We start from the raw sequence: 16,460 nt of genomic DNA, 5'->3' as shown, positions 1-16,460 counted from the left end.
TTTTTCAGCAAGCGGACCTGGCCTAGGGAGGATTTTATACTGGGTTCATTTTAAGGAATTCGAAATAACACAACTTTAAAATTTGGTTTAATTCGGTTTTACAGGGGGGGATTGTATATATGCCTTTGTTTTAAATATGTTGTGAGCCGCCCTGAGTCCCGTTGGGAGAAGGGCGGGATATAAATTAAATTAAATAAAAATAAATAATAAATAATAGCAGGAGAACAGAGATTTTGATGAAATCAGTTTTGAGGATTGAATCAGTTTGAACTAGTTGGTGTGGGGAAAATATTGAACACAGAAAGAAAATCTTTACTTTAAAAATGGAATGAGTCCGTGGGAACAATCTGTAATAAGATGCAGCATGGCACAATATATAGGTCCAGGCTGCTGGAAACTGCTAGCAAAATGATAGGAAAGTGTTCTTTTCTCTCTTCAGTACATTGAACGCACAATCTTATACTTGGTTGTCAACATTAGTGGCTGAGTTCACATGTATGCTAGGCAAACCCAGATAAATAAAATGATCACTTACTGTGACACCTGATCCAGGCCAAGAAGCTGCTGAGGACTGAGTCGCAAGCCTATGATTCATTGCACGTTGCTGCACCTTAGGAATAATAGTGCATCTTAGGCACTCTGCTTAAAGCACATTAAGTGAGTTATTGATTCAAGCAAATATAATGGCTCTCCTCACCAGTCATGCAGCCATTTGGCCAGACTGGTGCCATAAATTATAAAACAAAGTCAATATACATGCAATAAATAGTATTACAAAATTAGACAAGGTGAATAGGATTGCTAAATTGTGCTAATATGATGGTATTATAAGGGAGAAGGAACGCTGCTAGCCTAAATAAAAAGTGCCTATTAAATCAAAATTTTAATGCTGTTCAACAGTAATAATTTTTGTTTGCTTTCAGTCCCTCTCTAAATTACACACAGAAGCTCTACTTGATAATAATTCTAAATCTTCTAAGATGCCACACATACATAATGCTAGGTTCCTAAAGGCAAAACTAACAACCATGGTCCTCCATCCTTTCTCTATGCAGCCTTAGTTTCACAGCAAGAAAAACATGGAAATGAATATGGTCTGATAATAATTTCTTATGTAGTGGCTTTAATGATGTTGCCTTTGTTTTATCCCCAGTTTAAAGACATTTTTAGTTTTTTCAGGTTATTATTATTATTTTTTTTGCTCTTCTCTCGATATGGTTATGCCATGGACACAATTTAGGATGTTTAACGAAGAATGAGGTTGCTGGAGTGGTCATGGGAGGAATCTGCCCAATTCCTACTTTAGGGTATTAGCACTCATTCTTCTATTCTACTCACTGGAAACATCCCTTCACAACTGTTTGGGCTTAGACTACAGCAAACACCTGGCTTCATACAGAGGTCATGCAGACCTGCCCATATACATGCCTAACCAGAGTTTCCTAAAGGTTTCTTATAAGCAGAAATTTAGCACACATTGAAAGAATGCTAGGCTTATTAAACCCAGTTTCAGTATTTTTAAGAAGTTAATAGATGATGCAGATAAGGAGGACAAAAAATCCTATAATTGGAGCACTGACACAGTGAATTCCACCATTGGTAATGCTAGGAGCTTTATTGTTAATTATGCTTTTTCTATAAGCTGCATAGATTCCTATTGATTTAAGCAACATAAACAAAACTTGTAATAAACCACAAACTATAGTAGGGAAAACAAGAGTCCTGGTGGTGCAGTGGTTAGAATGCAGCATTGCAAACTAACTCTGCCCACAGTCTAGAGTTCAATCCTGATGGGGCTCATGTTGATTCAACCTTCCATTCTTCCATGGTCAGTAAAATGGGGACCCAGATTGTTGGGGGGGGGGGGAAATGCTGACATTGTAAATTGCCCAGAGAGTGCTGTAAAGAACTGTGGGGGAGGGGATATATAATATAAGTACTATTGCTATTATGTGCTGATATTACTATAGGAGTCACCTTGAGAGGAGCAGCAAATAAATCAGTTTTACAAATTGGTAAGTGATTGGGAAGGGAATCTTGTATGTTACTGCTGAGATACGTGAGTTTGTACCTTAGCACTGCTTCTGATCATTAGAAATCTAGATAATTCCACAAATCCAAACCTTTTTAAAGAAATAAAGTGGGTTTTTAAAGTTAAAGTGTTAGCATGTTAAGCTGCATAGCCTTGCATAAGATAGTTTTGGTTGAGGATCTTTCTCTTAACAACTTAAAATGGTATGTGAGCGTGAATCCTAATTTGCCAAACAGGAGGTACAATACAGGAAGAATGGAAGTTTGCTTTCTACACTTAAATGGGGTGTTTACTCACAAGGGACAAAAATGCATTTTTCTATTTGTACAACAGTAAAACAGGTTCCTTTTCCTTTTGGAGGAATCTAAATAGTTTTATATTTCTATTTATTTGTAATTAACATTTTTGTTGACAGCCTGCTTATCTTATTTCAGATCAGATAAAACTCTACAGGATATAGTATATAAGCTGGTTCCAGGACTCTTCAAAGGTATGAATTTGTGACTGCTGAGAGTTTAGAGAATAGAATTTGGGACAGAGCTTCCTAGCTGTCATAGCAAAATGCAGCAATCTTAATTTGATTTTGATTTTGCTTGATTTTTAACTTGAGGCTGATAAATAATAGTACATAATTATTAAGAAAAGTATTTTGAAAAATATCTTAGGACTTAATGCAAACCAGATTGAAATTATTATTGATAATTTACAATTGTATAATTGTTTCTGAATAATAATAAATGTATTTGTAAAATGGAAGAGAAGGAAGCCACTAAATGTATTAATCTTGCTTTCATTTGCAGATGAAATGAAGAGACGACGTGATTTTTATGCAGCATATCCTCTGGCAGATGGTATGATGTCTGCCTCATTTGTCTTATGTTGTATGTCAACAGTAATATGCATTTTAAAAAACAGGTGATTTTTTTTCATTCCCTTTCTTTACTTGTTTAGTTCCCAATGGATCCAATGAAGACAGGGGTGAAGTTTCAGAACAGGATAAAGGGAATCTCACAGATGATGAAACTGTCAGCTTATCCATAGAATTCTATGAAGGAATCAGGTAACCCTTTAGGGAATATAAAAGTAATGATATTTTGCTGGTATATCTTCTGATAGATCATTATAGCTTTAATATTTTTATCTGATTTCTGTTACTTGGAAAATGGTTCCGTATCATTTAACTGCCCAAATCATTTTGGGTACAGGTAGTCCTCAGTTTCTGCCTATTCATTTAACAATGGTTGGAAGTTATGATGGCCTCAGAAAAAATGACTTTCAACCTGTCCTCAGAGTTATGACTGTTGCACCACCCTTGTGGTCATAATTGCAATTCGGGATTTGGCAAACAGCTCACATTTACAATGGTTAAAGCAGTGGAGGGATTCAGCCGGTTTGCACCGGTTTGGCAGAACCAATACCTAATTTTTTCTTGAGTTCGGGGAACCAGCTCTGAAATGGCCAGACTAGCGTGCATTCATGTGCCTCCCATCCCTTGCTTGCTGCAATCTGCCCCCCCCCACTCCTAGATTTTCGCTGCCAGACTGTTTAACTTTCTTTAAAGTTTACTTGATGCAGAATGTGGATCCTTCCCATTCTGCATCAAGTAAACTTTAAAGAAAGTTAAACAGTCTGGCAGTGAAAATCCAGCACGGGGGGGGGGGGGGGAACTCTGGTTTTTTGAGACACCAGACTAATGTGCATTCATGGGCCTCCAATCCCCTTGCTTGCTGCAAAGCCAGATTGGAGTCGGCAGGTCTCTCTTTCCAGCCCATTTTGGACCCGGTCCAAAAGCAAAGGGAATGGTTCCCACTCCATCCGATCGCTGCTTGGCTTTGTTTCCAAAGACACTGCGCAGGCTCCAGACAAAACCCCGGAACTGAAAAAGAAGCAACGGGAGCAAAGGGCAGTTTAAAGGCAGAGGAAGAAGGAGAAAGTGGGAGCAGTCACTATTGAACACATGAGGTGTGACAGGTGTCGGGGCGTGGTAGGCCTGGCTGCAGGGGCCCTTTGCATGATAAGCGGTTGTGGGGTGCATGGGGCAGCTCCCCCTCCCCCATTTGCCTCGTGGCAGCGGTCCCCCCCACCTCCCCCTCTGCGTCCTCCCCTGCAGAGAACCAGTTGTTAAATTATTTGAATCCCACCACTGGGTTAAAGCATGTTGTGATCGTGTAATCATGATTTGTGATTTTCCCAGCCAGCTTCTGATAAGCAAAGTCAGTTGAGGAAGCCAGATTTGCTTAACAATCATGTGATTTGTTTAATGATCATGTGATTTGCTTAACAATCTTGGTAAAAATAGTTGTAAAATCAGGTCTGGTCTCATAATGATTCACTTAATGACCATACTGCTTAACAACTGAAATTCCAAACTCAATTGTGATCATAAGTTGAGGACTATCTGTATATCATCTTTATCTGTATTCATCTCAGAATGAGATACATATGTATAAGTTAGAACTAAACAAAAGCAGACCCAAAGGAAAGAATTAATTTGTACACTTAATTCTTACTTTTGTTGAAAATTTCCACAAATTGTTATGAAGAATTAGTTTAACAAAAAAGAAAGTGCCAAAGGAACAGGATCATTCATTTCCCTTTATATTTTTCATATCTTTCTTCCTATCCCATTCCTCAACTAATAATACAATTAGAAAATCTCAGACAATGGAATTAATGGGCATATTAGGTGTAGGAAGGGAAGAAGGTAGCTACTGTTTAGGTAGTAAAGTTAACCTTGCTAATTTCCCCACCCCTCCTGCTGAGGGATCCCCTAGATTTATACTTCTGAACACCTGTTTAATGACCAGCTAAGCAGAATCTCAAACAAATTGAATGGTTTTCTGCAAGCATATCTTCTGTACCCAATCAGGAATCACAGCCTGAAATCAGGCCTAACCATTAGACCAAACTGGCTTGTTATACTGCAATATACTGTAACATTTTAATAAAAAATATATTAACAATTATAAAATGTTATATTTTATAACATTTTTAAACATAAATAGCACACAAAAATGTAAAGCTGAAATCTTTTTGAAATTGGAGTCAACTCCTGGTAACTTCATGAATACATCATGTAATTTTCTTGACAGCAATATAAAAATAGTTTGCCATGATTTTGTTTCTTCTAGATTTCAGTTTTCAAGATGAGCTATGGTCAGTTAAATGCTCCAGCTAGCTGAGCCAAATTCATATGCACATCCACAAATCTGCCCCTCCATTAGAAATTTGGGGAAAGGCAGGCTTGAAGAATATATGCTGCACGTTCCCTTTCCATTCCAAAATTTCTAATGATAAGACAGAAATGTCACAATCTAAATATTTTTTAAAGGGGGTGGGAGCAAATGGAGCACCAGCAAATTCTGTGGACATAGTACACTTGAATGTTAGTAAGGCATTTGACAAAGTAGACTACAATCTACTTTTTGGTAAAATAGAAAAAAGTGGGATAGATAGCATTATTACCAGATGAATTTGTAACTGGCTGACAAACTACGCTCAATGTGTAGTCCTTAATGAAATTAAGGATGCAGTGAGATATCCTAAATTCTGTCTTAGCCCATTACTCTTCAGCAATTTCATAAAGATTTAGATGAGGGAATAGAAGGGGAACTCATCAAATCTGCAAATCAAATCTGGCAGGAATAGCCAAGACCCCAGAAGATAGGCTCAAGTTCCAGATGGATCTCGACAGACTTTAACACTGGGCCCTATCTAATAAAATGAAATTCAATGGAGAAAAAAGGAAAGTTTTACATTTAGGCAAAAAAAACCAAATGTATAAGTACAGATTAAGTGAAACTTGGCTCAGTAGCAGAAACTGCAAGAGGGTTCTTGGAGCCCTAGTGGATGATCACTTAAATATAAGCCAGCGGTGTGTGGCAGCCACCAAAAAAGCCAATTCAATCATAGGCTGCATTAACAGAGAGATAGAATCAAGATATGTTGTGTTAGTACCCTTTTATAAGACCTTGGTAAGACCACACTTGGAATAATACTGCATTCAGTTTTGGTCACCATATTGTAAAAAGAAATATATGTTCAGAGTCTGGAAAGAGTGCAGAGAAGAGCAACAAAGATGAGTAGGAAGCTGCATTAACTTTCTTCTGCCTTAACCATTTGGTTGTATGTTTTATGTGCTTTGAGTTGTTGTCTTGCTGCATGATCCACTTTCTTTTGAGCTCCTGGACAGATACCCTGATGTTTTCCTGTAGGATGCTTCTACAATTCAGAATTCATAGTTCCAGCAGTGAGGGCAAGCCATCTTTGTCAGCAAAGCAGGTCCAAACCAGGATGTCACTGTTTCATAGATGGAATAAGGTTTATTTGCCAACCTTTTGCCAAAAGGTTCAATTTTGCTCTCATCTGTCCAATGGTCTTCTAGCTGATCTATGTAATCCTTTGCAAACTAACTGAGCAACTATTCTTTTTGGAGAGTAGTGGCTTTCTTCTTTCAAGCCTGCCATGTATACCATTGTTGTTCAGTGTTCTCCTGATGGTTGTCTCATCAACACTGACATTCACAAACGGGGTAGAGGTCTTTGGTTCCATAGATGTTACCTTGGGATTCTCTGAGATCTCCTGGGCCATTACATACTTTGCTCTTGATGTGATCTTAGCTAGTCAACAACTCCTAGAGAGAGGGTAAGAATGGCATTGAATCACTTCCATTTGTACACAATTTGCCTATTTCCTTGGAAATAGATTGGAATCTTTTTCAGGTGGGTGAGGTCAGAGGTCCTCAAAAATATCCTTTGTTCAAGCTATGACATACTTCTGTTGCAAAGAAAATAAAAATCCAAAATTCTGTTCTTTAAATAAGGCAAGATTTCACACACTGGCATCTGATTATCATCTTATTGACCGAAACAACTCATTCTAATTACCCCTTCAAATGATCTGATAATTCTAGAGATTCACATAGTTTTGCCATACATAGATATGTAGTTTTGGATTATTTTCTTTAGTAAATAAATGAACAAATGTAATGTTTTCATTTTTGACTCATTTGTTTAATTGGATTCTCTTAATCTGTTTTAGGACTTGCATGAATAACAGATCATGTTTTAAGTCATATTTATTCAGAAATGTTAAAAATTCAAAAAGTTCTTGGCCTCTTCCTAATTCTTATTATGTCTATCTATTCCCTATCTTCAGTTTGCACTGAGAGTTGGCTAATTTATATCCCTTCAAATTAATTTAACAGAACATTTCACAGCTTCTCTCTTAGACTGCAATCTGGCAGTTAGTGATTTGTACATGTATATATTTGGCTGGCTCTTAATGAAAACAGAAATACTAACTAGGGTGAAAGGACAATACTGATGGTAGGGCTATCAATAGCACATGTTCCATTGCTTCCTCTTTCTAAGGATAGGGACCTATTTTCTGCGATGGCTTCTTGCAAAGTCTTATGCCATTAACACTAAAGGAAGATATTTTCCTGCATAAGCCAGAATAGCAAATAGTGCTCCCATCCAAATCAAGATACTTACTATTTAATACTGATAGCTAATACTGGTCTAACACAATTGCCTGGAAGTCAAAATGCATTGTCATCGTCGTCATCATCATCATCATCATCATCATCATCATCATCATCATCATCATCATCATCATCATCCTATATTCAGCCCTTGGCAGCATGCAAACCAAATTCCTCCAAATAGTTATTTTATTCTGCCTAATAGTACTTTATTATAGGGAAGTTTTTTTTATATACCATTAGAAAAAAATTGTGTACTCTGTAACTTATATAGCTAAAATGCATGCAGAAATAATCATATTTGCTGATTCTGGGTGGCCTGGTATATTTCATGTAGGGATAACTTCCTAGCTATCTCTCTATCTCAAAATGGCACCTTGGTACTTATTGTTAATTGATTCCAGGAGGCATGATGAGTACCAAAAGCAATGAGTACCAAACAAATTTTTCCCATAAGGAATAATATAATGAGTCACAAGGCAACCAATATTAACAAGCTCTAGCTTGTGTGTTGAATACCAAACAAACAATGAGTACTGGGACAAAATTTCACATCAAAATGTGTTGAGTACCAAATTTGATGAGTTTCAAAGCAGTTGACTACCAAAGTACCACTATATCTGTATTTGTATACATATTTAACTCATTAGTCTTCTTAATTCTTCAGAGATGAAAATAAAGGGACTGTTGAAAATGGAAACATAGAAAAAGATAAGGTGAGTTACATCATGGTGTGGATTCTGTATTAAATTTAAACAGCTACATGTTCTAAGATGATTTTAATAGGCAAGAAATATATACATTTTCTCTGATTCCATTCATTGTTCATACGTTATGGCAGCAATCATTCTTAATTTGGTGGACTTGTCTAAAACCTCTAAACTGGATTCCTTCTTCTTTAGCATAGTGATTCTTTTATGCAGGGCTTTTTTCTCATAGAACACCCAGAACCGAGTTCCGGCACCTTTTTTGGATGGAACCTTGTAGGGTAGGCAAGGCGGGTTGTATGACGTGTGTGAGTTCTGTAACTTTTTTTTTTTTTTTTTTGTGGAAAAAAAGCACTGCTCTTATGTAAAGGTTCAAGCAGCTATCCTCTGACTACAAAAGGCTCTTTTTCTTAATATTACTAAAGGCAACCATATCTCATCTGCAAAAAAGTTGGCAATCTCTATAACAGCAAACAGCTAGAGCTTCCTGTGTATATTTGTTACCGTCTAGTGACATTTTGCACTCTCAGATTGGGTAGTCTTAGTATTTTATTATTTGGAAACAAGTTGTAGGATATGGATTAATTTGGAGAAAACTCTAATATTTATATGAAACCTAAGTTTAAATCATATTATTAAAAAGCATCCTGAACTTGGGCTTAAGTGAGCTCCTAGGCATACAAATGTCAGCATTTTTTGCTTTTGTTTCCGCTATTTTCTTTTCCATCAATATGACTTCCATATTTTCTTTCTTTGTCTGTTTTGCTTCTTTATATTTTGCTTTTCCCTTTCCCTTCCCCTTCCCTCCACTTCCCTCTCTTACAGACTCTCTCTCTCTCTCTCTCTCTCTCTCTCTCTCTCTCTCTCTCTCTCTCTCTCTCTCTCTCTCTCTCTCTCTCTCTCCTTCTTCCAAACTCAGCTTGATTTTTTTCTCCTTTTGTTGTACACCACAAAGACATGCAAATTACATCTGGTTGCTTTTGCCTGTGATCTGAGAACTTCTTGCACTCCTCCCCCCAACCTTCACCCCTTAATTTCCTAGCCCTTCGGCAGATTTACAGTGACTTCCATATCTATTTCAACTTCAGTTTCCTGCTGTACAGTCCAGCCCTCTCCAATTAAAACCATCTCTCTCCTCTCACATTCCTCTGTAGAAGAACAGCATGAGATTCCTCCGATGTCCTGCTGCTATGACTATCATGCACCTGGCTAAGTTCCTCCGGAACAAGATGGATGTTCCCACCAAATACAAAGTAAGTTTCAGGCAAGCAGCCACCATTCTCCTGACCCAAGGGTTGAAGTTGCTACTGATTTTTTGTATACTTATAATTCTTCATAGCCAAGGTTAAAAAAATAAATAAATCTGCAGCTCCTCTTACTAGCTTCTCCAAAAAAGAGTTGGCTAAACTAAAAAATCAATATGCAAGAGTTGTACTTTGTATGTTCTCTGTCTCTCCCTTCACCCAAATCAAGAAGACAGAATGGAATTTGTTATTTTAAGGATTTAACAAAAACATCCCATTCACTCTAAAACAGTCACTGACTGTTTTCTATTATAAATTAAGCTCATTGTCTGGATTATTGTGATATAGACAAGATATGTATATGCATTTTTTTTTCAAACTCAACCTACATTTATTTCTTTATAACTCCCATATGAAATTAGGCTGAGAATTATATGTGGCTTACAGATTTCATCTTTATAGCTTGACGAGGAGAGGGGAGGGAGGGGAAGGGGAAGAGAGACATTAAGAAATGCAGGTTACTGGATTGGACTTCTTGGGAAGACATGGTAGACTGAAGGTAGCTTTTCAAAAAGTGGAGACAGTTGCAGCAGAATGAAGAGTTGGCAAGCAGCCTACCTCTTTATTAATTCTTAATCAAGGAAAGGATTTGAGATCACCCACAAGTGCTACAGAAAGCTGCTTCTCATGAGGAGATCTCAAGACAGCAGTCTTTAGTGTGTTTAGAGCTCTGGGAGACAAGAGAATAGCTATTTTAGTCAAATTACATTTGACCTTTAAAAGGCCACTGGGTTTGCATAGGTCTTTTTCTAATCACTTTCAGAAACTGCTTGCTAACTGATTTTCAGCCATTACGAATCTTTGGAATGATAAGGTTTAATAACAGCAGACGAGTTTCTTCCAATCCTTAGCAAAAGAAGTTTCAAATATAAGTTAAGGGGGGATTTTTTGTAATAAACAGTAAAAGAAACATATTAAGGGTCCAGTTAAATCTGAACTAAGATTTTGAAATTAGTTATAGAGAGACAATATTTTGTTTTGAATGCTTTAAAAAAATAATAAGACTAAGACTTTAAAAATTGGACACCAGAGGATACCAGGAGGAACTAAAAAATTAAAGAAGAACATCACTCAAACTCAATTTATTAATACAGAATTAGCAAAATATTTTAATATTGAACATACTGAAGGATATTTTTGGACAATGAACCTAGAAGTTGATTTACTGAGTGTCTGCCTTTATAGTTGGACTGTGTTTAAAAAATGTTATGGAAGAGGAACAAGTTTTACATTACATTATTGAAAGTGACATGCAGGTGGATTTCAAAACAACAAGCTACATGAATGACATAGAAAAAGATATTACATTGGACATACAACAAAAATCAGCTGATTTCTTAATATTTAAAAGAAATATATCAAAGAAATAACAGCCTGTCAGGTGCATGGAACCCGGAAAACAGAATGAATGAATCAGAATGATACATTTATTGCTACTTGCCTATTGACAGGAATTTAGCTAGAATAATGCACTCACTATGGAAATTGCTAGATAAGCAGTGCAAGGTTTAGGAAATATCTGCTTTCTACCAACTTCCTCTACATCAGCAGTTCAAGGTTAGCCAGACTTTTCATTCCTCCTCTCATTTCAGCTACAGATTTGACTATACAACACAAGAGAGTGACCTGGATAATTTTCCTACACTGGATTTACAAAGAAGGCTTCTTAAAATTTTGAAAAATTTCATGAGATAGGACAAAAAAATGAAAACAAATCAATTTCTAGGACAAATCAAGGGACTAAAATTGAGATTTTTAGAAGTCTCAGAATATAGGAAAAGGAAGAGATATAAAGTTGGTTTATTTGATCAAGATTAGAATAGATTCCTGGTAACACTTAATGGATTTTTGCTGACATTAGACCCAAAATAACGAGGTTTTATTTATAGATAAGAGATGGGATATGGGAAGAAGAAATCATTTATTGTATTTTAAGAAAAGATGGTAAGTTAATAAAATTGTTTATAGTTGTGAAGAAGGTTGGAAATATAGATTTCTTTTCTTTTTCTTTACAATATTCTTATTTTGTCCTTTTTATTTTTCTTTCTATTGTTTTCCTTTCTGTACCCTTTATTTTTTTATTCTCTCTTTTTAGTTTGTTTTTATTGTGGTAGTTATAAATTTAAATAAATTTACTACCAAAAAGAGATATCCAGGTTACTTAAATCTGTGCCAAATATTTAAATTTATACCTGTGTCATATAATTCTGCATGTCTTAAACTTTGTTTATTAGGTGGAGGTTCTCTATGAAGATGAACCTCTAAAAGAATATTATACTCTCATGGACATAACTTATATCTATCCTTGGCGAAGGGTGAGTAAGAAAAAAACCCCTTTATATAAAAAAATGTTAACTTGTATCATCTTAATGAGATTTAATTTTTCACACTAATGAGCAAATTTGGACAGATTTTTAAATTTCAACCTATCAACATGGGAATTAGAAACTATGATCTGAATGACTGAGAATTTCCATAGTCATTAATTGTAGACTATTTAAAATTTTTATATATGTAAAAAAAGCATTCAATAATTCCAAAACATATTCTAAGTTTAGTTGGGGAAAGCCTTTGTATGACCGCACTAGGAAGTTTGGCCTAGTAGGTATGTGGTGATTCTGAGTAGATGCAGGGCATCATTCAAATAATTCCTGAGCAGGTAAGAGGTAGAGCAAGCTATGCAACAGGAGGTGTAGTGTGGGACCCTTAGATTTAAGAGACAGATTGTCACTATAGTGACCTCTTTGTTACTTGGTTTTCTGGGGAATGGAGGACAAATGAAAATATTTAGTCTGAACCATTTTTTGGCTGGCATCGTCAGACATCTTTTACGAAGCTGTGCTGCTGCCCTTTTGCCCTATAAAGTATGCTGCCCACTGTCTTGCAAAGGCACCCTGTCTTTTTTGGCACCCTGTCTGCTTGTGAGCTGTGAAGAAAAGTACCAAATTGCTCAGTATTCCTCACCTTGGTACACAGAAAAAAATTAAAACCTGGTTGCATGAACCAGACCAAATTGGATAAATAACCTCCTTTCAGATGTGTTTTCTTAGTGGTGGTGGTTATTATGGGACTCTCTCCTAGCACAAATACAGTCAGTTCTCAAAATGCCTGGTTTTAAACAAAAGTTTAAGACATCTATCTGTCTGTCAGCCAACAAATCGACCGATCAACCAACCTTTATATACTGTCCCAATCCAGCAGATGGTCTAAGCACTGTATAAAATCATAAAATTAAAAATATTGTTGCTCATTCATAATTCTTCCTAAGGCCTGCTTGACAGAAAACTGTTTTCAGTATTTTTAAAAGTCAGTGAAGCGTCCAGGCATATCTTTGCAAATAGTGCATTGCATGAAGAGCCAGTAAAGGTAGTCCTCAGCTTAAGACCACAATTAGCACTAGAATTTCTGTTGCTAAGCAAGACAGTTGTTACAGTAAATGAGTCATACATGATTTTACAACTTTTTCACCATGGTTGTAGCAAAGCAATACACTTGCTAAGTGAATTATGTGATTATTAAATGAAGCCAGCTTCCCCACTGACTTTGCTCATCAGAAGCTGGCTGGGAAGGTCACAACTGGCAATCACATGACTCCAGAATGCTGCAATCATCATGAATACATGCCAGTTGCCAAGTTCCCAAATTCTAATCAATTGACTATAGGGCTGCTTCAATGTTGTAAGTGCAAGGACTGGTTTGTCAATTACTTTTTTTCAGGACCGTTATAATTTTGAACAGTCGCTAAATGAATAGTTGCAAATCAGGGTCTACCTCTATTGGGAAAGCTTGCCTTCTGGATTTGTTATCTTTTATGGGATGGAATCTAGAACAGGGCCTCTCTGTCTGGACTGGTAACAAGATCATATTTAATAATATGGTCTCTGGTACATGGTTACTTATAGGATAAATAACTGCCTGAGGACCATACCATTAGGTCAGTATTAAAATATACTGACAAATGTTTTAAGTGTTGTACAACTGCAGTTTTATGTCTTTTTGGCTTTATAGTTGTTAAATTTATGTCTGATGTTTTACTGTGCTTCTTTGCCATTGTTTTCTTTTGGAGAAATAGCAATATGCAAGTTGCTAATTCATCCTGTTTCTTTCCTTCAATAGAATGGCCCTCTCCCATTGAAATATCGTGTCCAACCAGCCTGCAAGAGATTAAAACTGTCTTCTCAGCCTCCCAACTCAGAGTGTACCAACACCAGTGGGGCTTCAGAGTGTGAATCTGTCAGTGACAAAGCTCATAGCCCAGCCACCTTGCCAGCTACCACCTCCTCCTCATTGCCAAGTCCTGTCACACCTTCCCATGGCTCCCCAAGCTCCAATACCACCACTGTAAGCATTCCAATCAACCCTGCATCTGGTGCCATGCTAAATGGCACCTCGAACTGCCACCAGATGCAACCTTTGGCCAGTAGGGGACGCAAAACAATGGTCAATGGTAGTCCAGTCATGTCAGCCTTGACTTAAAAGGAGCATTATTTTTATTGGATCCTGAGTTTTATATATATTATGTATAAATAAGGGCAGTGGTGGATGGGATGGGGAAATTATACATACTTATTTTCTATCAACTGATCTGATTTAATTTAAGAAAAATGCAAAAAGTAAGAAAAAAAATCCAAATCCACATTTTTTAATTTTTGAAAAGCAAAATTGTGTTCTTGTAACTGCATGGTGGTATTTGTATAAAAACTGCAGCCCTTTCTGGATGATAATGATTTTTTATTATTATTATTATTTATGTTCTTGATTTGTAGTGAGATTTGATGCACAGCCTAGAGAGAAAAAATGCACAGACCCAAATCAACCAGGCTCTTATTGAAGCACATATGGCTTTCCTGGCTCGTTTTGTCAGATGACTGTAGCTTACATCCTCTCCCACCCACCCCCATTCCATTTTAAGCATCTCCATTCCAATTATATAGCTTGTAGTCCTTTATTTTTACCCCTCTCTCTTAAGGATCTTCGTTCCAACACTTGTCAAACCAAGCTGCTGTTAAACAGGAGGTAGTAATAGACATTTTTGTGCATGGAAAAGGGCAACAATGGGCTAATTCTTTATGATGTTATGAGTACTAACCATCGTAGATATGTACAGTATCCAGAACAATAACATGGCCTGGGGAAAAAGAGTTAACAGTGCCTTTGACTGGCATAACATCATTGCCCTTTGGGTGGAGCAGTTTACATCATTAACCACAGTATCATGACCTTGGCCCCTTGTGCTATAAAGTTTAGTTGTTGGAAAAATACATCTTGAAGCTTCACCTTTTATTTATATGCCCTTTCTTACACATGTTCATGATGTCTCTGTTTTCAGACAACATCTTTGCTCTGGTTTTAAATCTCTTTGGTCATATATTTTCCTACCAAAGATTGTGGGGATAATTTGTACACTAGCAGTTCTTTATCAGAGATCTCTTGGTTGTTTGCAGACATTGGTTCCCAGGACCTGGCTAGAAATGGGCTAGGGACCCATTCAGAAAGTCAGCTACTTGCATGTGACTTTCCTAAGCAGATTTGGATGACTAATGTAGTAGGCAGATGATTCATCTATACAACTCTTTGACCCTTATTAGAAAAGCAGCTTTACAATCCTTATAATTTTTGCTCTAAGAACTATAATGCTTGATAGTTTGTAGTGTGGTAGAATTACAGTATTAATTTCCACAATTTGAATTCATGAAATTTCTGCTGCAATTCTCAGTGTTCAGTTTATATTATAGATATTTCTCAAATTCTGTGGTCCTGTGACTGTCTAAAATAATTAATTCATGAGATTTTCCCTCCTACACAATTCAGGTAGTCCTCAACCTACAACTAAATTGAGCCCAAAATTTCTGTTGCTAAGCAAGACAGTTAAGTGAGTTTTGCCCCATTTTACGATCTTTCTTGCTACAGTTAAGCGAATCACTGCAGTTGTTAAGTTAGTAGCATGGTTGTTAAGTGAATCTGGATTCCCCACTTACTTTGCTTGTCACAAAATCGTAAAAGGCAACCCTGGAGCACTGTAACTGTTATAAATATGAACCAGTTGCCAAGCATCTGAATTTTGATCATGTGATGCTTCAATGGTTGTACAAGTGTGAAAAAATGGTCATAAGTCACTTCTTTCCGTGTCGTTGTAACTTTAAACAGTCATTAAATGAACGGTTGTAGGTTGAGGACTACCTGTATTATTGATGGTGATGGAAGCAGCTGTCATTTTTATCAGTAGCTACCTAGCGTTGTATTCTCTTCCTGGCTTGAAGGGGGTTCCTGACCCTGCCTGTCTTCTCATCAGCCATGCACTCTGCATGATGTAGTTCCTCCCCTCCTGTTTTCCCTAGGAATTGAAGCTCTGGATTCCCAGCTTTCCTACTTTTCTACCTTTTGGCAATCTAGAAATGTGTGACACTCCCCCCTTCCCCCGTCCTCACTCTAATCCATTTATGAGCCGCTTGATAGCCACAGTTTTAGAATCCTTGATTCAGCAAGCAGATTCTGTTTGGGGAAAGCCAGAATTACCTTATTCCAAGCACTTGGAATGAGAAATATTTTTGTAGCCGTTATAGAAACCCATTCCGAATCTTTTTTTTCTTTTTTTTAAATGTTTGTATAATCTTGTAAATTTGGGTTAAAAAATAAATACAGTGCCTTTGCAAAACAAATTTTATTAATGTGCTGAGGTGGTAGAATTATGATTTAAATTGCTAGTGATGTGTGGGTGGAATCTTTTCTTTTGCTAATTTGTGCTTCAAGACGGCCAAATGGAAATGCACAACTTCCAAGGGGGAGAGATTTCTTCTTCCACAACTTTCAATCCTTTTCCCTTAGAGAAAAACATGGTACTTAGAATTACTCCTCTCCTCTCCTCCCCCTTCCCTTTCCTTCCCTTCCCAGGAGGAAGGGTTAACTAAACACAAGCACATTTTGTATTCTTG

General features: G+C 36.9%; 1 protein-coding gene across 1 annotated transcript in view; it reads left to right on the top strand.

The window, feature by feature from the left end:
- The window catches only part of PCGF2 (polycomb group ring finger 2), an 80,650-nt gene extending 65,305 nt beyond the window's left edge, over window positions 1–15,345 (top strand). The window contains exons 4-10 of the mRNA XM_015814760.1: window positions 2,467–2,522; window positions 2,833–2,883; window positions 2,984–3,092; window positions 8,185–8,233; window positions 9,379–9,477; window positions 11,763–11,843; window positions 13,645–15,345. Of these exons, the coding sequence (XP_015670246.1) occupies window positions 2,467–2,522; window positions 2,833–2,883; window positions 2,984–3,092; window positions 8,185–8,233; window positions 9,379–9,477; window positions 11,763–11,843; window positions 13,645–14,004 (805 nt within the window). The 3' untranslated portion in view covers window positions 14,005–15,345. The remainder of the gene's footprint in view (window positions 1–2,466; window positions 2,523–2,832; window positions 2,884–2,983; window positions 3,093–8,184; window positions 8,234–9,378; window positions 9,478–11,762; window positions 11,844–13,644) is intronic.
- The last annotated feature ends 1,115 nt before the right edge of the window (window positions 15,346–16,460 follow it).

Source organism: Protobothrops mucrosquamatus, unplaced genomic scaffold, assembly GCF_001527695.2.
Source record: "Protobothrops mucrosquamatus isolate PMUCROS unplaced genomic scaffold, P.Mucros_1.0 scaffold283, whole genome shotgun sequence".
NCBI classification, from domain to species: domain Eukaryota; kingdom Metazoa; phylum Chordata; class Lepidosauria; order Squamata; family Viperidae; genus Protobothrops; species Protobothrops mucrosquamatus.
Note: the sequence above shows the minus strand (reverse complement) of the source record. Positions and strands in the feature narration are given on the sequence as shown.